Below are 21341 nucleotides of genomic sequence, written 5' to 3'. Positions count from 1 at the left end.
CGCTGCCGGCATGCAGCACCGTTTCTCTCTCTTACCATAACCAGACACTTGATTATTGTCACCGCAACATTTCACTCCCTAAACACAACATCCTTCCAAACACCTCTATCACCTTGTCATCCCGACACCATCCACCTTACAACCCTCGACTCACCTCTATCACCCGATATCATCCCGCAATTCGGATCCTCCCTGACGCACGCGTCGTCTTGTCTTTGTCCTCCCCTTCTCAAGTCCAACTGGTCAATCACCGCCCAAAGAACCCCTCGGGTCCACCTAATCGGTGGTCGCGACAGGGCCGCCTGACCTTCCATCGGCTACACCACACCTGTGTAGACCAAAAATCCCTCAGATGGATTGAGCACCATCAAATGGTGTTCAATGTCGATATATTTGGGCTGTATGTGAAAGAGACGGGAATCTCAACGCACGGCCGCAAGGTGGTCCAAGTGCAGCCACAGCCATGCCTTACCGACAAAATGCACCACCATCTGTGACCTCCAACATTGGGAATCAGCCCAAATATACAGATCCTGTCAGAGCCGGTGACTTGGATAATGGTGGCACGAACTCGATGCAAAGGACACCTGCAGGAAATCAATCCCCGCTGACCGTGTCCCATCCTACACTGGACAACATCTCGTCGAAGAAACCACCGTCTTCCTTTCCGGCTGCCTCGATGACCACAGCTTCGAAACGCGATTCCGCTGAGAATGTCACCTCTACTCCATCCTTCACGTCGAGGAGGAGGCAGTCGTCTATCCCTAGTGCGAAGGCTCCCATGGGTCCACGCCCCTTGGACCACAGTACTGGGAAAAGGTTCGTGGCGGCCGCAGTTTCCAAAAGCCAATTTGAACCTCTCCCGAAAGCTAACGCCTACCTGTTTACCAGGTCCGCAAGTAATTCAATGGCTCCTCAATTCAACTCCCTCCGAGGTGCCTCTGCCGTCGCTTCCCAAGATCCCTATACCCACGAGTTATCCATCAACGACATCTCAAGATTCAGTTTTGCATCAATACAGGCCAAGCCATCCTCGCAGGACGAACGGGATGGGTCCCTGGATTTTGGTGACTTTCTTGAGCCTACTTTCAACTTTGACGACTTTCAAGACACTATTGTTGGTACCGAACCTAGCTTAAATCACTTCCCTCTTCCGGGCCGGGGGGCATCGGTGAAATCTCCCCCTTCTACCGAAGCTCCCGGAGTTGAAAATAAGAAGCCCTTGTCACAGCCAACGATTCCCATCCCTACTCGAAAAGGCTCGGGCGTGACCCCGATTGCCCGTAAAAGCTCTACTGCCTCCAACACCTCGAGGAATTCTACCAAGTCTGATTCAATGACTGCTACCACTACCTCGATCCTTCGAGGAAGAAGACAGAGTCATTTCCCGCCAAACTCGTTCAATAATACAGGCACCGGCGCCAAAGCACCACGGAAATCCGTAGGTCCGGGTACATTCATTGCTCCAGAGACGTCCGACAAACCAACTGTAAAGCGACGACCGAGTGCCGGAGGAAGAAAATCGAGTGTAGAAAGTGGGAAGAATTTGTCAATGAGAAATATGACTAGGGGAGGTGAAGAGAGTGGCACAGAAGATACGAAGTCATCTGGGACAGTCAAGACGAGAGCATCACTCGCTCCAAAGAGACAAACGGCGAAAGATTTGCTCACACCCTCCAGAACACCTGATCCGACTAGATCGACTTCTACCACTGGCGCCCATCATACTCCCACTAGAAGAAGTGGCACTCCTGGAAGAACGACCACGCCTGGAGGAAATGGTGATCGTAATCGTCGAATGTCGGTTATGCCCCATCATGCAACAGGATTGGGTGCCCGAACAGTTAGCCCAACCGATGCTCGACGACTGAAACGAATGTCCGTTGTTCCTCCAGCTCCGCCCTTACCTCAGAGTCGGATTTCTCAAGCACCACTCACTCCACAACCAGAACCTGTTCCACAAATGCCGCAGGCTGATATGCAGTCTCCTGTGGTTCCGAGCCGAAAAAGTTTGACGCCATCCTCGTCGAGAACGACGCCCGATCCGAATCGAAAATCATATAGCTCCGGCCAGTCATTATCCTCCAATACAAGCTATAGCTCCGTTCGAAATACTGTCAACAATCCCGCAAGGCTTTCACAGACGGTAAACTCTTCAAGGTTGCCTACTCCCAAGCCTCGACTTGATACCTCCACAGCGACCAACTACGAACTGGAAGTACCACCGGTCCCTGCCATACCCAAAGCTTATGAGTCACCGGGGAGCGAACATGACCAGCCCTTCTTCTCGGCCAGATCATCCAGTTTGCCCCCATTTGATGGGGCTATTTCTGCAAGCCCCGTGGTTTCGACACTGGCTGATGCGATGAAGGCTTTAGAAACTCCACGAGCGCCGAGCACCTCATCACACGTTTCAGGTCCACCTCCACAAGCGGAGACCGAACCAAAGCCCAAGTCTCAGCCAAAAGCAAGCAAGAAGAGTCTTCAGTCGCTCAGGTTACCCCCCTTGAACTTGCTGCCATTGAACACACCTACATCTGCCAAGATCAAGTCGCTCAATTCCAAATCCGAGGTTGGCGAGAAGCCTGGCACGCCTCCCGGTGTTCGGACCACGATGAAGACACCAAGTACACCCATGACTGCCTCCAAAGCAAGCTTCTTTCCCCGAGGTCACAAGCCTGCCGAAGAGACGTTGACGCTTCGAAGTAGTACTTCCCATCATGCTCTCCGTTCAGATGGACTTCGACCTCCTAGCGATATCAGTCCTAGCCTGCCAGCATTTTCATTCGAGTCAGACAAGCCAACTCATCGCAATATTTCGCCCTTTATATCCTCGTCTCTGCCCAAGAGTAACGACGAATTGGCGAATTATATGAGACCCAATTTCATTACCGAGTTAAATCGCAATCCGAGTCAAGCAAGACCAAGTGGTCCTCGGGCTCCAAGTTTCTCGGTGACGCCAAGGACTGAAGTTCCTCCCAGTCCGGCCGAGAAACACTCTGAAAGCGAGTCTGTCTTCTCAACCTCCGCACTGAGGAGGAAATTAAGTCGGAAACGGAGTGAAACGAAATTGCCAGAGACACCTCAACAAGATGATAGCTTGGCCAAATATGACAACATGCCGCCTCCAAAGCTCCCAGCCTCGGCAAGTTGGACCAATCCTCAAACGGGCAATGCAAGTCCGTCTCAAAGGCCATCCTATCTCCGGTCCAGGCGACAAACTTCAACATCGAGCGCGAATAATGGACCGGAGCGACAAGAGAGCTTTGATAGTACGATGTCACATGCTTCGAGCACTCGCCCTTCGGCAGAACCTGCCCTTCTCGTTCAGTCGCATAGGTCGGGATCTTTGTCAGCGAGTACAACCAATCTTCTCGCCAATAAACTAACGCAACATCAGCAAGGACCTTCCCTTGATCGTGATGATTTGATCGCGGAAGAAGAGATGAAGAAACTTGCTTCCAAGAGGAAAGACTTTGAATCTGCTGCCCGCGAACTTGACGCACTTCGAGCTAGAGCCAAGCCCGTCCGTTGCATGTCCGCTGACACAGCTTCACGGATTTTTGATCTGAATATCTTTGAGCGGGGTGAAATTGTTGATTATCCAGAGGTTTACTTCACTGGCACCCTAAGCGCTCGAAAAATCGTGGGAGACTTGCAATCGGCGTCCACCAACTTCGGTTATGATGATGAACGAGGTGACTACAACATCGTTGAGGGGGATCACCTAGCATATCGATACGAAGTCGTCGATCTTCTTGGGAAAGGTAGTTTCGGTCAAGTTGTACGCTGTGTGGATCACAAGACGGGAATTCTCGTTGCCGTCAAGATTATTCGCAACAAGAAGAGATTCCATCAACAAGCTCTTGTGGAAGTCAACATTCTCCAAAAATTGAAAGAATGGGTAAGTACAAAGCAGTGTATTGAAATTTTTTAATTTTTGGGGGGGGTCACTAACATTCATATTAGGATCCGGACAAAAAACACAGCGTTGTCAATTTCGATCAAAACTTTTATTTCCGAGGTCACCTATGCATATCCACTGATCTTCTGGGCATGAATCTTTACGAATTCATCAAGGCGCACGATTTCCGGGGTTTCTCATTGAAATTAATTCGACGATTCACAAAACAACTTCTTCAAAGTCTCATCCTCCTCCACCATCACAAGGTCATCCATTGTGATCTGAAGCCGGAAAATATTCTCCTTGCTCACCCAGTACATTCCGAAATCAAGGTCATTGATTTCGGTTCGAGTTGTTTTGAAAACGAAAAGGTGTACACGTACATTCAGTCTCGATTTTATCGATCGCCCGAAGTCATTCTCGGAATGTCTTACGGCATGCCAATCGACATGTGGAGTGTCGGATGTATTTTGGCCGAACTTTACACTGGGTACCCTATTTTCCCAGGAGAAAATGAGCAAGAACAATTGGCCTGCATCATGGAAGTCTTCGGACCGCCAGAAAAACACCTAATCGAGAAGAGTAGCCGAAGAAAGCTCTTCTTCGATTCGATGGGCAAACCACGGTTAACGGTTTCATCCAAGGGAAGGAGAAGGCGACCAAGTTCAAAGGACTTGCGCCAAGTCTTGAAATGCGACGACGAAGCGTTCCTTGATTTCATCTCGAAGTGTCTGAAATGGGATCCGTCACGACGAATGAATCCTCACGAGGCCAACAGGCATGAATTTATCACTGGAGTCAAACTGAGTACCAACACTACGAGACGAAATCCTGGCGTGGTGAACTCTCCGATTAAGCGGATCAACTCAGTGACCAACTCCGCTAGTGCCAGGCCCTTGCCACAACCTCCAACCACGAGTTTAAAGGCCCCCGTCGGAAACAGGCAAGAGACATCACCTAATAAACCTGGAGCGCGACGACAATCAACTATGCCAGGAGCATTACAAACGACATCACAAGCAAAGCGAGCATCACATGCAGCCATGACCTCTTCGACATCCAATTCGAGTTTGACAAGGTTGACCGTTGGTCAAAGAACCATGAATGGTAGATCTGATTTGGCGGCTGCGGCGGCGGCAGCAAGTTTGGTAAAGTAGGATTTTGAATGACAAGAGTTGAAGCACTGGGAAGGTTTTCAATGTTGACGCTGATGTTGATGGGGACGAATTTCCTACTATCATTAATGAACATATAAAATCAGCATATTCAAAATGGGGTCAACCGGGCCAGGCATACACAGGACAATCATGAAAGTCAGGAGGCTATCATCTGCAGGAGAAATGCCATGGTGTCTTTCTTTTTTTTTCTTTTTTTTTTTTTTTCCCCTTTCGGAAAAAGGGCTGGGATGCAAACGTTGCACTTGCTGAGCTTAATATCATATACCCCCTTTTTTTTGTTATTTTGATTCTTGGAAGGAGAACTTGAAGAAAAGAAAATGGAATTGGACTTTTTTCCGAAAAGAAAAAAAGACGCATCTCTGTACTGATATGGATATGGGACTTGGGATGGACATTGAAGGTGGGCAGGCATCAAAATAGATGCCTACCCTCTTTTCCATCAAGGGAAGCAGCAGTCGGAAGTGGAATGATAAAGCTTATATCATTGAGCTTGTTTGCACCAGGGAGGCATTCCAATGAACGATAGTTTGGCACATCTTGCTACGCGAAGTGGCTGGTTGGATCAATCAATCTTGTCTTGATAAAAGTATATAGAGCACTTTGTCATTGTGTGAGATAACTCCTAGTCTACTCAGAGATCTCTAACTCTAATATAGTAGATCCAACAATATCGCTGAAACTTTGTGGCCATGAACTTCAGCCTTGCGTTAAGGGGATTGATCTATGCTAGCGCTTAAGTAGTTAGCCTACAAGTTGCAGCCAGTGACATTTCAGCCGGCCCAGCCTTGTCAACATTCATTGTTGCATGAAACATCTAGCAGTTACTTTTCATTCAAATGAATCATTACCGTTTACAGAAGAAAGCCGTCCATACACCAGAAAAACAAAACTCCCTCTCTATTTCTCTTCTATTCACAATCCTCCTTCCGCGCTCTCAAAGACGCCGACAGCCGTGAAAACTCCGGCGTAGAACTTCGACAGGCTCTTACCGGCCCTGACTGACCCTTGGCCTATCAGATGGCCAATCCGGGTGCTGGAAGCAACGCCGAGCCCATGACGCCCAAGTCGAGGTGGAAGATAAACATCCAATTGAGCAGGAGATTGATAGGCGCACACAGGATAAGCACAACCAACGATGCTGTGAAGTTGCCCTGCGCTTGTACAAAAGCGCTTGACTGCCTCGAAGAGCGCGTATCCCGGCACGCCGATGAGCGATATTCGCAAAAATGTCCCTGCCCCTACAGCTAGATATGACTGTGGGATCAGCCTGGCCAAAATCCACGGCGAGGCTATCCACAGTACACAAATCGGATAGGCAATGAGAAGGAGCAGCAGCACCATCCTCTGCACCTGGAGGCCAACGAGCTTCAAGTTCCCTGACCTATAAGCCTGTGCTCACAGGGTGTCGAGACTGGTGGCAACGCCCTCGAAAACTGCGAAGCCGGCAATATTCATCGTCGTCACGCCCAACGATACCGCGGCCGGCTCGTCCGATCCCACTAACGACCAACACAATTGTCAGGCTGGAGAAATATTGCAGCAGGTAGGTCAGAATCAAGGGAACTGAACAGGAGATCATAATCTTGGATTCATTTTTCCATGTCGCCAGAGGCTTGTCAGTGCAGATGTCTTGACCGATGAGGACACCGTCGATGTCGTCACCATCATTGCCGTGGCGCGGTAAAGGATGTTCTAGAAGCCGCGTTGTCTTCATATTTTTCTTTTTTTGGCGGGTTTGCGGGGCAGAGGAGGGAGTTCAAAACTCATCACACAGACATGACTGAGTGGGCTTATGAAGAGTCCGATGAGTTGTTCCTGCAGCATCGATTGAGGTTAAATTATCCGGCTAAATGGGATAATATTAGCCAGAGCACTATCATATCACGGTGGGGAGTGTTGTGCAGATATGGCATCTTACAGACGGCTCGAGCCTTGTCAACAGCAGGCTAATGGCTCGGCAAGTTAACCCAGGTCAAAGATCTCTTATTCTGCGATTGCTTGGAAGATCTGCTTTAGACATAAGAGGCAAAGATACGGTCCTGTTGGGGAGGTTTCGGTCTCCTAGAAGGGCCATCTCTTTAGATGTTTCTCACATATTCATGTTGAGAGCGGCGAAGTTCCTCTCATCTCAGATATGAAGGGCCAGAGCTGTAATTGATGAAAGAGATTGGAGGAACGGATTGGATCGCAACGACTCAGAAAATCGTCAGGTTGTTTCGTGCTGAGTGCCTGACTTGCTGGTAGTACTGCGTATACGCGATTCAGTAGGTACAAAATTTCTGTGATGTCTGACATGTGTAGTGTGCTATATGGCTTGATTGCTTAGCAAACGCCCGGGATAATAATGCCTGTCAGACGGACCTCAATGTTTTTCCCTTGGCGAGACTCTTCTGCGTTGAGGTCTTTCAATGCCGCTTACTTTTAGGTGTGCTTCCGCAACATATACTCGATGAACAATCTGCATAATCGTCGAATATTGGGTGGAAATTCGAGTCGAATTCTTTGAGCGTTTATCAGAGCAGTCGTTCTATTGGTTTTCCTTTTCCGTCGCCCACTCGATTAAAAGCGAATCTCGTTTCTCAGACCCATAATCCAAACCTTGTCTTGAAATCAGTCTCCGCAACTTTTCCCGCCATGTCAGGCACGAAGCGGATTGAGAAATGGGAAATCGACCGGTACTGGGAGATCTTCTCGTCCCTGGTGCAGCCTCCTGCCACCCCCTCCTCACATCTGACGAACCAAGCCGCCGCCAATGTCTTGCGCAACTCTCAACTACGAGACGACCAGCTCGAACGGGTATGGGACCTTGCTGATGTCGACGGCGACGGCGAGCTCGACTTTGAAGAGTTTTGCGTTGCCATGCGCCTGATCTTTGACCTGGTCAATGGCGAGTACCAAGACGTCCCGAAAAGCTTGCCCGACTGGCTCATTCCCGAGAGCAAAGCCCACCTTGTCGCGGCGAACCGTGCATTGACAGGGCATCAACAGGCACAGTTTGAGAGGATTGAGGATGATGAAGACGACGCGGGCTTGAAAGATGGCTTCGATTGGTACATGAACCCGAGTGATAAGCGCAAGTATGAGGAGATATATTCGGCAAATAAAAATCGGAGAGGGGAGATCAGCTTTGAGAGCTTGCACACATTATACGCGAGTCTGGACGTGCCGGACACAGACGTCCGTAGTGCATGGAACCTGGTCAACACGAGTGGGCGGGACACAATATCCAAAGATGCGTGCCTAGCTTTCCTACACATCCTCAACTATCGCCACGAAGGATTCCGGATACCTCGAACCGTTCCGCCGAGCTTGAGATCCAGTTTCGAAGGAAACAAGATTGACTATCAGATCGATAGCATGCGCAACCGCCCCAATAAATATGACGAGGACACTTCCACTGGTCGAAAGGCTAAGTTTGGAGACGCCTATCTGAGCCGCATCGGTGGGCGAGGTAGCTCATCGTACCAGCCCAAGGGCACTGATTTCTCCGATGTGGTGGAAGATGAAGACCTCGAGAAGGTTCGACTTCTACGTGAACTACGAGAGCTGGAATCCCAACATGATGCGGCCGTTGCAGCCGCAGAGCGAAGACGGAAGCAACGGTCAGAGAATGGAGGGCTCAGACAATCCGGGAAGACGAATTGGACATTGGTCAAGCGAGAAGCACAACAAATGCTTGAGTATAAGCAACGACAGTATGTGGATTTGAATTCGGAAAATGCGAACAAATCAAGCAATGATCTCAAGAGACTGAGAGACGATTTGGCACTGGTGTCTGAGCAAGTAGAGGGGCTCGAATTACATCTGAGGAAACGCGAGGCAGAACTAGAGAGCATCCGCCGAGAAATCGAAAATGAAAAGGCGAGCAGATGAAATGCTTCTCTTGGGAGAGGAGGTGGAGGGCCAAATTGTACTCAATCAGGAGCAGGATATTCAATGCTGAAATAGTATCGCTTGAACCTCCCAGCGAGGCGCCCTGTACGTATTGGTACAAAATTGTACTCTCGGATTGCAGTTTTCACACCAACGCAAATTCACCAGCCAATTATCTACCTTTCCGTCCGTACTTTTCGCAGTCCATCCGTAGTGAACGAATCCCCTCTCTTGAAATTCGCTAGAATAGTGTCAACCGGAGAGCTTCATAGCTTGAATACTAGACTGACCATCAGCTTCTTCCCAAGCTCGACCCGCGCCGAATCCCGTTCCCAGCCATACCGGCCACGCTCTTCTTTTGAATAACAGAACTGAAAATATGACTCCGAAGGAGAAGCCGAGGCCTGATCTGATCACAAACGACGAAATTGCGCGATCCCACTATATCTTGGGTTAGCAATTGCTCATTGCTCCCAACCGTGCCCAGGGCGTGGGTGTCGATTGTTGATATGATGTATTGCACAAGATTGTTGCAGAAGGTCCATACACTCTCCAGCTCTCCCATTAACTTCATTTTAAAAATCCGTACCTTTTCGTTCAATAGAGCTTCGCTGACGGGCTTTGATTTGGGTGTTGGTAAGGGAAGGCCAGAAGCATTGTCGTCCGGCATCTTGTTGACTGCTACAACAGAACTTAGTGAATGCACTCGAGTCTCAGAAACTTTGAACTTACATGGGAAACAAGTGGTCGTTCCGTGAGGCCTTGTATATGACTGATGGGAAAGAGTTGTTACAAATAGTTGTCGGGCTTGAAGCTCTGCTCTCCTCCCTGCATTGCCCGGAGCGGAATTGGTCGCCAAAAAAAAAAAGAGGGTCTCCAGCCGATGGGAAGTCGCCTTGGCAATACTTCTCCGGACCCAAGATCAAGTTCAACTTTTGAACTTCTTTTTTTTTTTTTTTTTCAGGCCACTGTTCGTAAACTAAAAAGAAGGCCAGCTTTCTTTGAGAAAACTGAAATGATACTTCACCAAGTCAGCGCAAAAAGGAAACATGGCGAAGAAGTCGTTCGAGGCAGCCATCGCCGACCTGGAAAGAACGAATGGCCCTCCTACAGCCGACCTAGAGACTGCGGCCAAAATCCTTGGAATCAACCTTGAGGAGAATGTTCAACACTGTTCTGTCGACGTGAAGTTCAAGGCATTACCAGTCTCAAATGGATTCAAAGAGCAGTGGCTTCTGCGCTGGCTTTTGAGGAAATTGAATGTTTCAGATTCCAAAACTCGAGGAGAGAAAATCGGGAACATTGAGAAAAGGTATGTATTATCCCTTCCAAAGTATATATTCCTATCGTCTTAGACTCTCTCAGTTTGGCTCTCTGTCCAAATTTCTGGTCCCTACTTCTCAGCTTGACCTGCACGATTCCCCACGAAGTCTGCCTGGAAATTTTCATCGAACGCAAGTTCTTTCCCGCTCTCGACAAGGCAATTCGAGCCATTGTCGGTACCAGGACATTTGTAAGTGACTCCGAGCCAGAGCCGCAGGAGGGAACTGAACACCATGGCCCCCCACCAAAAAGGAGGCGATTGAGCCCTGAGACGAAAACGACTCCAAAGGCAGATCTCCAACAAGACAAGTTACCTTGGATTCTTCTTCAAGCTGCGAGTCGGTGCGTCGCGCTGCTGGATCCCGAGCCGTCGAAGAACAAGATAAAGACCCATCGGATTCCTCCGACATGGTTTGCATCGTGGAGCGATCAGGCGTCTTTGCTTGGTGCTTTGTTAGAAGTGGTTGCATCGCTCTTCGAGACTGCCACAGGAGCGCGAGAGATCGACCTGATGTCCGAAATACTCAACAATATACTCAGCCATTGGAAAGGAGACTCTTCAGTGACTCGAGGGCAGAGCGACGACCCAAATCAGGCATTTCGTTCTCATTGTCTCTTACCTAGTTTGGTTCTCCTCGAAGCCTTCCGAAATCAACAAACCAGGTGCAAGTCGCTCGTCCCTCCAAGAAATGCACTCGAGCGCCTCATAGCGCTGCACGTTGTGTTCCCCGCTCGTGAATTACTCAACGAGCGACATGCCAAAAAATGGAACAACTCCAATGATGTATTGCTTTACGAACGTTTGGAACCTACATTGAAGAATTTCAGGAAGAGAATCCTCGACCTGGACAGTCCAACATCCGAGACTCCAGAGAACGTCACGCGGTTTACTCGCCTCGACTTGTCTTGGATCATCCTTGATATAGCTGCGCGCTCGATCCCGCCCTCCGAGCTTCGTAGACGCCAAATGGACCAAGCCTGGATTGATTCCCTGTTCATATGTCTTGCGCACACTGTTTGGCCTCAAATGCCGCGAATCACATCAACAGGCGTTGTGCAACCCCAGGTTTCACTGGCTTCGGTGTTGAAATATCAAGAAACCTGGCTTTTCCCCCTGGAAAATCTACTGGACGTTGTTTTGGCACGAAAATTGCACATATCCCTCCCAATACTGGGATATGTCCTATCGGCTTTGTTGGCCTTGGATGATCAATTTCGTCCCTGGACTCTTATAGCCAATGTCATCAAAGTTGATGCCAGCATCCTGGTCCCCAGCTCAGGGTTGTCCAGTTCCGAGGATCTCTTGAAACAAATGTTTGGCAAAATGGAGTCTAGTTCTGTCTCCAATGATGAATATACTCTCATTCGCGATGGAATCATTCTTCCGTTAATGCGCAATTTCACTCGATCAAGAGACTTGGGCGGATTTATTTCCATTTGGCAACAAAATCTCGGGGACGCCATCCGGACACGTTACACGACCAAATATTCTCTGGTGACTATTCCTGCAGTCCTTGTTTGGGAGGATAACGATGTCTTTGATCAGTTCAAAACGCTGGTCCTCATGCAAGCTCCACCGAGCCTGGGTCAACGGTTGTTGGACGACCTCGTCCAACCTCTGACCGAGATTGGCGAAAAGGTCGGTTCGACAGCTGACTTGTTTGCAAAAGTGGCTGTATTCTCTGCCTTCCTTGAAATTTCTCATTCACAGCACGTAAATATCGACCTTGATTCCCAAAAACTGGCTCGTCTTTTTAATGGGGCCATGCATGCTTTGCGCCGAAAATCCGACTACCACGCTCAACGCTGGCGATTATGGAAACTTCTTTACATTCTCATTCAACTCCTCAATTTCACAAATTTGCCGTCTGATATAGACCAGCTACTGAGTTCCGACTACAATTTCATGTCTCTCAAAGACATAAAAAATATGGGCCAGGCAGATGCCAGTCGCAAAAGGGCTTCAAAATTTCTCGAGTGTCTGGAGTGTTTCTCACTAGTACTCGAATTGGCCACGCATTCCCTGCAATTCCAACTGAACTTGGAGTCGGAACTGAATTACCTGACCGAGCTCATTTTACCTGATACTGCACCTCGACCCACATCAAGCCCCGTTGATTTTTGGGATGGCCAAAGCTATGATTGCGACAACTTGACCAAGCTTCTAGCAGGCTGTATCGGCAGAATAGCGCAGGCGCCCACAGTATTCTCGATTTACCCTGAAATGTTCAAGGGGTTTATTGACAAATCCCTTGCTTTCGTAACGCAGCCTGTGTCTCCCGACGCTGACGAGGATCTTCCAGTGAGCTTGAAAGCCCTATTGAAAGCCACGTTGAAGGTCAATGAAGTGGTCAACAATCCTTCCCTACGAAACTCGATCTTCCAGTTTGTCACTGAAAATGCGGAGTCAACGACGACTGAGAGACAGGCTGGTAAAGCTTTATTACGAGATCTACCAATCGAAACAATGAAAAGATCTCCTCAGATGAAAAAAATCGCCACTGCAGCAATGCGTCGGTTGGCCCAGAACAGTCAGGACGCACCAACGGATGCTGTTGCGGACGACCTGGGCCTTCTCATTGATTTGGACTCTCTTTTGGGTGGGACAGTCGTCGATTTCAAGGACTGGCACTTTTGGGTTCATTTTTCAGGGATTATATTCAGGCAAGAACATCGAGCGTTTTCAACATCACTTCTCGCGACAATGCAAATGCTAGTTCGTATATTTGAAATGGTCTGGACACGAGCTTCGGCGGCCTCCAACTCTTCGGTTCTCTCGGCAATACTCTCTTGGGCGACAACGGTTATTGAGACTTCTCAAAACGGCAAACTACAACAGTCGTCTGTTTTGAGTTTGGGAGTCTTTTTTGGCCTCGCCTGCCGATCAGTGAGTCAACTGGACAGCATCATCGCAAGTCAAAAGCTTCAAAATTTGCGGAAGGACTTTATTCGCAGTCTAAATTCCAGTATTGAAGAGACTCTCCGCGATGGCATGAAAGATAGTGGCCTTCTAAAACTAAAACTCAATCTCGACGCTATCCACAGTGTGGGTGCCGCTAGGCCCGATGAAGGACCTCAAGAAGCAGCAACACAGATCCAGAAAGTGCTTCAAGCCCGGGACTTAACCATGCATAAAGACGACTTGACCAACGAAGAACGACGTATTTCTCTCGCAATTGAACGCGAATGCTTCCATTTCACCTCATCGGCTGGTACTAGACCATTGAAGGAGGAAGTGGAAGCTGAAATTCAGAAACTTGCTTCCTTTTGCACACAGCAAAAGAGGTGGACAAATGACGAGATTTCTTTGCTCGCCACTCGCGCAGATCTGTTCGTTCGCCAGGTTGGGCCAGCTGGATGGTCTCTGGCACTAGAAACACTACGCGAGAAGAGCTTACAAGGCAAATTTCAGCTCATAAGTCACGTTACGATCGCGTCCGCCATTCTCCATATCGAAGGAGAACACATGGTGCTATATCCAGAACTTGCCAATGGATTGGCAAGGCTGGCATGCATGGATGGTTTCGTTAGACAAAGGACGATGACTGGATTGTGTCTGGCGTTGGAAAACAGCAAGACAGTCCTAGATTTGCACCCAGCCGTTGTCAATCAATCAACTCTAGACAGACTGCTCGCTTTCATTTGCGCGATCGCATCGGCGCCCAGTGACGACCAAAAGCCATTGGGCGATCTCGAAATGGAGTCAGGACCACGAGCCCTGCATATCTATGAACGATTATGTGCTGTCATGGGTTCGATCTTGGGGAGGTACAGAAGGCGCCTCTCTGACCGCTATCACCTGCTAGTTCCAGCGATGCAGAGACTGCTTCGATGTCTTTTCTGGCCCGGAACCGAGAAGGTTCGCGATGAAAAATGGACAATGTCAGTGGGCGCCATCGACACGTTTGGCAAAACTTTGCCCACGTGGTTACGAGAATCGGGTGAAGGTCTGGCCCCATCATCGGCAGAAAAGTTCTCTCGCCTTGTCTTGTCAATATGCAACCCAACAGTGTCGGCGGCACGGTCATCGAAGAAACGAGGACACAACCAGCTCAACGACGATACAAAGAAGGCAAGGCAATGGGCGGGCCAGTTCATGCAATACCTAGTGATTGAGTACGCTCGATGCAGTCTTGATGGTCAAATTACCCCCACAATGAAAGAACGGTTAATGCCGGGGATGTACGGTGTGATGGATGCAATGGACCAGGAGCTCTTCAGAGCCTTGAATGCGGGAATGGATCCGAGTAGCCGTGCCATCTTTAAGAACTTGTATGATGACTGGACAAGATATGGCAAATGGAACCAGAGCTAGATGGTGCGATGAGGACGAGGATCTTGAATAGATAGTGATCGTGGATGAAAATGGTCTTGATGCATCAACTTCTGTTCAGTGACTGCGACTATCTACCAGACAAATACGTGCGTGATGCCTGCTAACTCATTTCTATCCAGAAGGACTTGACTTTGCTGGCCAGAAGTCAGTGACCAATGTAAACAAATGTCACAGCACCCTCAAGGTTCCAGAAATAATTTTTACTTAATCGTGCCCCCCCACACCCTCACATTTCTCTTTCTCGTTCAAGTGGTCATCCCACGCTTTTTGCTTCTGTGCTACCCTTTTTCAAATGTATCTGTTGGCCAGACACCTCGATTTAGCTAACTTCGAGTTCCTATTCAGAGGGTGAATGTCTAGTCGTTCATGCTATCTCCTCCAAGCCGCTCTTGACAACGCAGACTTCTAACTTCCTCGCAAGTCATGATTCTAAAGCCTTCTAACGCCCATCTTCGATGCTCGACTCAAATCATGCTGCAGCAGACGATGGCCATGAAAAGTGGGGTCTAGGTCGGGGAAAAGAGCTACAATCCACGGCGTGAGTTCGCGCCTTCACATAGAAATTGGGCGCAACAAAGTCTTTGCCAGCCAACCCATTTAACGAACAATCTCTTGATTAGCACCTTCGCTCCATCCGGATTCAAATAACCATGCGGCTTCATCCTGCCAACGCATCTTAGAGTCTGGTGCGCGCTGCCGGTTTGAAAAAAATGTCAAACTGCTTGTTGCCACGCAGCATCGCCTGCCTCCAATGCTGCATTGGCTTGGCCTCGAATATCATATTCCTGCACGTTCAGCGGTCGCCATCCCCAAACCGCATGAGGGCTCTGTCATCGCGTTCAAGCCTACCGGATGATTCATGCTATTCTCATTACCTCTTGATAATACTACTGGCCTAATTGGGAAAAAAAAAAAAAAAAAAAGGAGGCGCTAGATGCAGCAAAGATACCTTCAATCCTTCATGAATGGGTTTGAAAAAATCCCCTTCGGGGAGTCATTCTTGATCTCCTCTCTGCGAGGGCGGCACAAATTACGAGAGCGAGCTTGAACACAAGCACGAATTCACTACTCTCGGACCTTGTTTCTTACAAAGGTGAGAGGCTTGACACCGTCTGGGAGATAGCGTGGCCCAACACAGAGGCTGCAAACCATGCAGCTGAGGCAGTGCAACAACAGCTAGTAATATGTGATGCAGGACTGGTTTCAACTATGACAGACTGCATGAGGCTGAGCTCTGTGCAGATGAGCAGCAAATTCGAATACAAGGCCCAGGACCAATGCCAACGTACGTTCCGACAGGCAGGCAAACAACACACGGTAGACGCGGAGCCTTCCCGTCAACTTGTCACGTGAATCTTCCAAACAGCAAACAAAAGCCAGAAGTGGGGAAGGCGTGCTTCTCCTCTCATTTACTCAGCCTCACCGCAGTTCCCGGTTCATTCCTTGTTCGTCTTGCGCCCAAAAGGTCCATGCAGGTCTAAATGTGCTCGACGTGGTCTAATCAAATAGCTTCGACACTTGACGTGTGCCTGTAACGTGGCCCAAAGCCTAATCGTTCCACTAATCCGTTAAACTCTCGAGGAAGCAGGAGCATTGCGGCTCTTGCCATGATGCGGCTCTGCAGCTCTGCCATAATGCGGCTCTGCAGCTCTCTGCCTTGGTATTTGACATGCTCACCTCTTTGCTGTCGCTCTCGGAGCTGGTGACAGCTTCGAATTACTATCTGTCTTTCATTATCAGTCAGTCCATGGAACCTCGACCTATCCCACTAATGACCCCCTTCTCCTACATTCCTTACTGTTGCCACTGAGTCACTCCTTTAACGCAACACATCTCGTTATATTTCACCGTCTTCCTGCCTCATGATCACGTCGCGTGACTTCCGCATCTTATCACGTCTCCTTTATCCTCGTTTTCGGTTATGCTGTCAGGGTTTAATCGATTGCCGTTTGACATTCTGTATCAGGTGGCGAGCCAGCTGGATATCCGTTCTCATGACAGCCTTGGGAAGACGTGTCGGAATCTGTACCAGCATCTCCGGGATGAGAATACTGCTAAGAATTCCCTTCAGGTGATATCCACTCAATCCAGCCCCCTCGATGATTTGGCATCAGCTAATGAGATCAGGCCAGTGTCTGCTTCTCGACTTGGGCTCAACTCGCGCTTTCTACGCAGAAGACGAGTTTCAGACAAACCATTGGTCGCTATGTCGACTGTCATCAGGCGTTACAAACTGCCTCGCCATACGCGGCCTGTGTCATTGCGTACGCGACCAGTTTCTCGTACTACGCAGGCATCCTGTGTTACTCGACCTGTGCGAGCCTTCGCATTCTCGATTTCAATACCGGCCGAAGCACTGAGAAAGTGATTAGCGGCTCAGTCTTCACGAATCGAATTGTCACGACATCTCGTGGCAATGGAAATTTGGACCTCGAGTCACTCAAGTCTATTCAAGTCCACGGGTACGCATCTGAGATCGTGATCCTTGCTTGCGACTTTGGCTCATACGGCAAATACATTTTTGCTGTCAATATTTCCGAGACTTTTTGTCCACCACCACGGCCGAATTTGACGGGCCAGCATCGTCGAATCTTGCTTTGCATTCCTCTTCGGTCCACCAGCAAGCTTTTCGTTAGGCACAATCACAGATACATGATTGTGGGCACTCATTCTGCGATGGGCAATTACAGTCATCATGAATGGCTATTGCAAGGCTATGATTTCGAGACGTCAGAGCCCGTAACGAAAGAGCCACTGCAACTACGAGATTTCTTTGGGTCTGAGATTGGGTCGACTGTCTGCTTTACAATCTATCGGGACGTGTTCTACGCACTAACAAATCAAACTAGCGTTGAGAGTGAGGAGGTCGACTGGACCAGTTACTATCATTTTATCAGCTTTCGAGTTGACGATCCTACTCCAGAGTTAAAGATCCAAACGATATGGAGACGGCAACATCTCGAGGGGCCTATCAATGATGCTTGGACGGACCTGGGATTTCAAGAGGACCACCGCAGCGGGGAGTTGTTGGTTGTGGAATGCAGAAAGGAATGGGCAAATGGTGGAAGCCGTTCCATCAGGACGTATTATACTCAACCATTTCATCGAGCGGAGCACAAAGGGTTAAATGATAGCCCTGAATATCCGCCTGACGATCGTCTGAGACTCACCTTAGACGAGAAAAGTAAAAGTCGATACGAGCCGCCCAGACCCCGCGTCGATAGATATGTCCATGCCGAATTCCAGGACGGCGTCGACGAGTTCGGCAAGGAATATATCCGCGCAAAGACAAAATGGAACGGATACCAGTTCAACGCACAGTCCTTCGTGGATCTAGTCACGGAAGAAGTCAAGATTGAGGATGAATGGCGGCCCAGGGAACGTATAAAGGTGAGAGTGGTCAGTAGGAACGAACTCAACCCTCTGGTTCCGGAGAAGGGCTCGATGGATCCAAGAGCATTGATCGTTCGACCTTGTAGGAAAGATAGAGAAGGCGAGAATATGGAAGATGGGGAAGAATGGTACGGGCCCAGCCGTGTTGCAATGTGGCCTCCAGATGATGCACCACAGGAGCTTCACGACATCCTATGTCCCAGTGGCCGGGCGGGAGATGTCAAAGCTATTCTTGGAGACGAGGGGATTGTCTACATGGCCGGTCCTCCTCGAGAACCTGGTTCACCTGAACGGGCGCTCGTGTTCGTCAGCTTCGATCCTAGTTTCGGGTTTGAAGGGATGAAACGCCTAAACGGGACTCTCGCGAAGCCTAAAACGAGAGATGGTTCGTCACCTCAGTACAGGAAGAGAAAAAGCGTCTCGAATCAGGATGTTGACATGAACACTGGCGAGTCTATCAGTCACACAGTGGAGCCAGGTCTGACGGACCGCACGAAAAGAATCAAGAATCAGCCCGTCCATCTTGGAAGTCCAGCTTTGCCAGCTCGAGCTCCGTTGCCTGTGGAACCCACTTCCGAACCATTGGCGCCCAAACCGTGGCCACCACTCCTGCCCGAGTCAATGGAATCGCCGTTGCCGTCGCTCTCCCCTCCATGTTCAGGTTCGGCCTCAGGTTCTGGTCAGTCCCCCGACAAGCGCAAGTCAGGATCCATGAAGCTCCCTACTTGGCGGGAGAAAGCAATGTATCTCTCAATCGCGAAAGGGTTTTGGCTACGGTGACCCCAATGCTGAAATGACATAGTTGAGGTCACATGCATTCATTTCGACAAAGAAAATTTTTCATTTTAAGAACAAACTATTCGCTCTTTTGTATGCCAGCTTCCGTCCAGAGAGATGTTTCGTTCTCGAAAAGCAAACCCTAAACGTGATCTGTTTGCACGTCCGTCGAAAGATAGTGAACGAGACTGTATGCGCTGATACTCTGTGTTGGTGTGTATATATCAAAAGGCCAACCAGAAGTCTGGTAGTGAATAGCTATCTCTCTCTAATCCTCTTCTGACAAGACGCTGTTGCATTCGCATTCCAGGAAGTGGATGGGTTGCTTCAGCTATACGAGCACTGATTGATTTCCCATTCAACGATCCAAGAGGGGGCGGTTGAAAGAGGTTTTCCAAGAGGTGTCCAACGTCATCCGACACCGAAGGAGTAAGATAAGAGTTCCGAAGTGGAAAGTGGAAACAGATCCAGCCAGTGCTCAACGGAATCACCAAATCAGTTTGGTAAATAGACAATCCAGGTCTCAGAAAGGATCAAGCTACCGTGGAAATACAAGAAAAGGGAGCAGGACTTTGGATTCTGAGGGTGAAAAGAAAAAGGAATGGAAGAATCAATGTCATCAAGCCAGAGACAGACACAGCAACAGAAACAGCGACCCAGTAAGCCGGCAATCTCTCGCCTTTTATCTCTGTTGAGAAGACAAGACACGGCAAGTCCAAGAATGATATTGAAACCAAGAAGCAGTTACGCACCACGGGGCCGAACCAGAACCTGACCATTTTCTAAGTCTTCTTCTTTTACCTGACGATACCAGACCTAAACCTAGCCGCTATGCGAAGTTGGACTCATATCCTAGGAGCAGAGTACTCCCAATCCTAAACGTTGGGCCAAATGGTGAGCGAAGCCTTTGGGGGAAAATGCCTGGTACGGTCAATAAGTCGGTCATAGAAACTCAAAGCGACCTTCATTTTTTTTGGTTCATCGCCATTTCCCTGGTTGTAGATGGCGAGGGAGAGCTGTGCTTTGATTTCACAAACTGGGCGGCAAGGAGATCTAATCTCTTTGCGATAACACTTCAGCTTGAGGCGATGTTTCTAGTTCAGCCGTACATAGTTGCCTAGAGATCAAGTATTAGCCATGTGTTCGAAAGTCTGTTTGCCCCAAAATAACTCGAATGATGCGAGATTTCGTTTTCAAACCTACCGGGAAATTGTCCTTCCTTCCCGTTTATTCGTCCTGTCCACCATTCGTTCTCATTCTGCGTCCTCGAGACGATTTCAATAATATCTCCCGTCAGGAAACTTAGATCTCCTTCGGCTTGCGCCTCATAGTCATACTGAGCCGTGACAGTCTCGACATTTGGCGCACCACTCAAACGACTTGGCTTGGGTTTCGGCGGCGGCGGTTTGCCCTTTGCCGCAATGGTCGCACCCAATGAAGGACTCCCCAATGCTGGGCTACTGGGCGAGCTGGCTCCACCCGGTGGTGAATACGGCGGAGGTGGATTGGAAATGCCGTCTTCCAGATGACTCGTCCGTCGGCTCGCATACGATGATTTGCTTGCTTCGGCTTCTTTGGCTTTTGCAGCAGCGCCATACTTGGACACTACGCGAGTACCTTTCAATCCGCCGGTCCCCTTGAAATGAACTATCGAGAGTGCCTCTGCGCGTTCCTTGACGTCGCCTCGTTTCATTTCAAATGCGTCTTCAATATCTAGGTTCAAGTTGAAGTAACCAATGTTGATGCCTTGCATTTTCTCATGCAGAGTGTAGAAAACGTTTAGCTGCATGTAATAAAATGATTGAAAGAGCGGGCGAATGAATTCGGCTTCCAGGGCGAAGAGTTTGGGTAATTCATCCTTGAGGAGGTTGTTGAAGTATTCGTAATCTTGAGTTGCTTGCTCGACGTCGTTCTCAGCCTTGAAAAGAGCTTTTTCATCCTTGAGAGTTTTCTCTTTCTTATCTTGCAACTTTTTCAGGGTCGCTCGGTGACGATCATAATCCAGCTGCTTGTGTTGGCGCTTGACGGCCACTTTGCGAATGACTTTGATCACTTCGAGTAATTGGTCGGCGGGGGCTATAACACGCTGCTCGATCATTTCTAGTTCGGGTTGGAGTGTTGCCTGTAGTTCGCGCACGATCGATTCATATTCCTCACAAGCACGAATTCCCTCTGGATTTCCTTCCGGCATTAACGAATTGGGATCGGATACGCGGCCTGATATGGGTTTGTAGATTTCTTGAATGGCTTTGGAAAACTCGATCTGGTGGTTCAGCATGCCTATAGATGGTCAGAGTGACAAAGGATTCCAGCAGAAGACGATGCTTCAAGGTGTACCATTGATGGCGTCAAAATATTTCTTCGACTCGTCATGCAACTTCTTCGTCTCAGTTTCCAGCTCTGCAAAGCGCCTTTCCGCATCGATGTATACGGCATCTTTAGTATTGTCGCCAATGTTGAAGCGCTGTTTAAATTGTTGCGGGGCTCGGGTTATACTCTTGGTCACTCCTTTGAGACTCATTCTTGATTGTTGTGGTGGCTTGTGGAAGTCTTTCCG

The 21341-nt window shown here is 48.9% G+C and overlaps 5 protein-coding genes across 5 annotated transcripts; 4 read left to right on the top strand and 1 right to left on the bottom strand.

Moving 5' to 3' along the window:
* Positions 1-463: 463 nt before the first annotated feature.
* On the top strand, positions 464-5061 carry Z518_06388 (uncharacterized protein; the record flags this gene model as incomplete). Its single annotated transcript, XM_013417198.1, has 2 exons — positions 464-3904; positions 3970-5061. 2 exons carry the CDS (start codon positions 464-466, stop codon positions 5059-5061), a joined length of 4533 nt encoding a protein of 1510 aa, XP_013272652.1.
* Positions 5062-7716: 2655 nt separating this feature from the next.
* Z518_06387 (uncharacterized protein) lies at positions 7717-8955 on the top strand (the record flags this gene model as incomplete). The annotated part of the gene is made up of 1 exon (XM_013417197.1): positions 7717-8955. The coding sequence occupies one exon, from the start codon at positions 7717-7719 to the stop codon at positions 8953-8955; it is 1239 nt and encodes a 412-aa protein (XP_013272651.1).
* Positions 8956-10004: 1049 nt separating this feature from the next.
* On the top strand, positions 10005-14593 carry Z518_06386 (uncharacterized protein; the record flags this gene model as incomplete). The annotated part of the gene is made up of 2 exons (XM_013417196.1): positions 10005-10267; positions 10321-14593. The coding sequence occupies 2 exons, from the start codon at positions 10005-10007 to the stop codon at positions 14591-14593; spliced, it is 4536 nt and encodes a 1511-aa protein (XP_013272650.1).
* Positions 14594-16535: 1942 nt separating this feature from the next.
* Positions 16536-18787, top strand: Z518_06385 (uncharacterized protein; the record flags this gene model as incomplete). Its single annotated transcript, XM_013417195.1, has 2 exons — positions 16536-16685; positions 16742-18787. The coding sequence occupies 2 exons, from the start codon at positions 16536-16538 to the stop codon at positions 18785-18787; spliced, it is 2196 nt and encodes a 731-aa protein (XP_013272649.1).
* A 1114-nt stretch (positions 18788-19901) lies between these two features.
* On the bottom strand, positions 19902-21305 carry Z518_06384 (uncharacterized protein; the record flags this gene model as incomplete). The annotated part of the gene is made up of 2 exons (XM_013417194.1): positions 19902-21064; positions 21122-21305. 2 exons carry the CDS (start codon positions 21303-21305, stop codon positions 19902-19904), a joined length of 1347 nt encoding a protein of 448 aa, XP_013272648.1.
* Positions 21306-21341: the final 36 nt, after the last annotated feature.

The sequence above is a fragment of the Rhinocladiella mackenziei genome (assembly GCF_000835555.1).
Source record: "Rhinocladiella mackenziei CBS 650.93 unplaced genomic scaffold supercont1.4, whole genome shotgun sequence".
NCBI classification, from domain to species: Eukaryota; Fungi; Ascomycota; class Eurotiomycetes; order Chaetothyriales; family Herpotrichiellaceae; genus Rhinocladiella; species Rhinocladiella mackenziei.
This window is presented reverse-complemented; position numbering and strand designations above follow the sequence as displayed.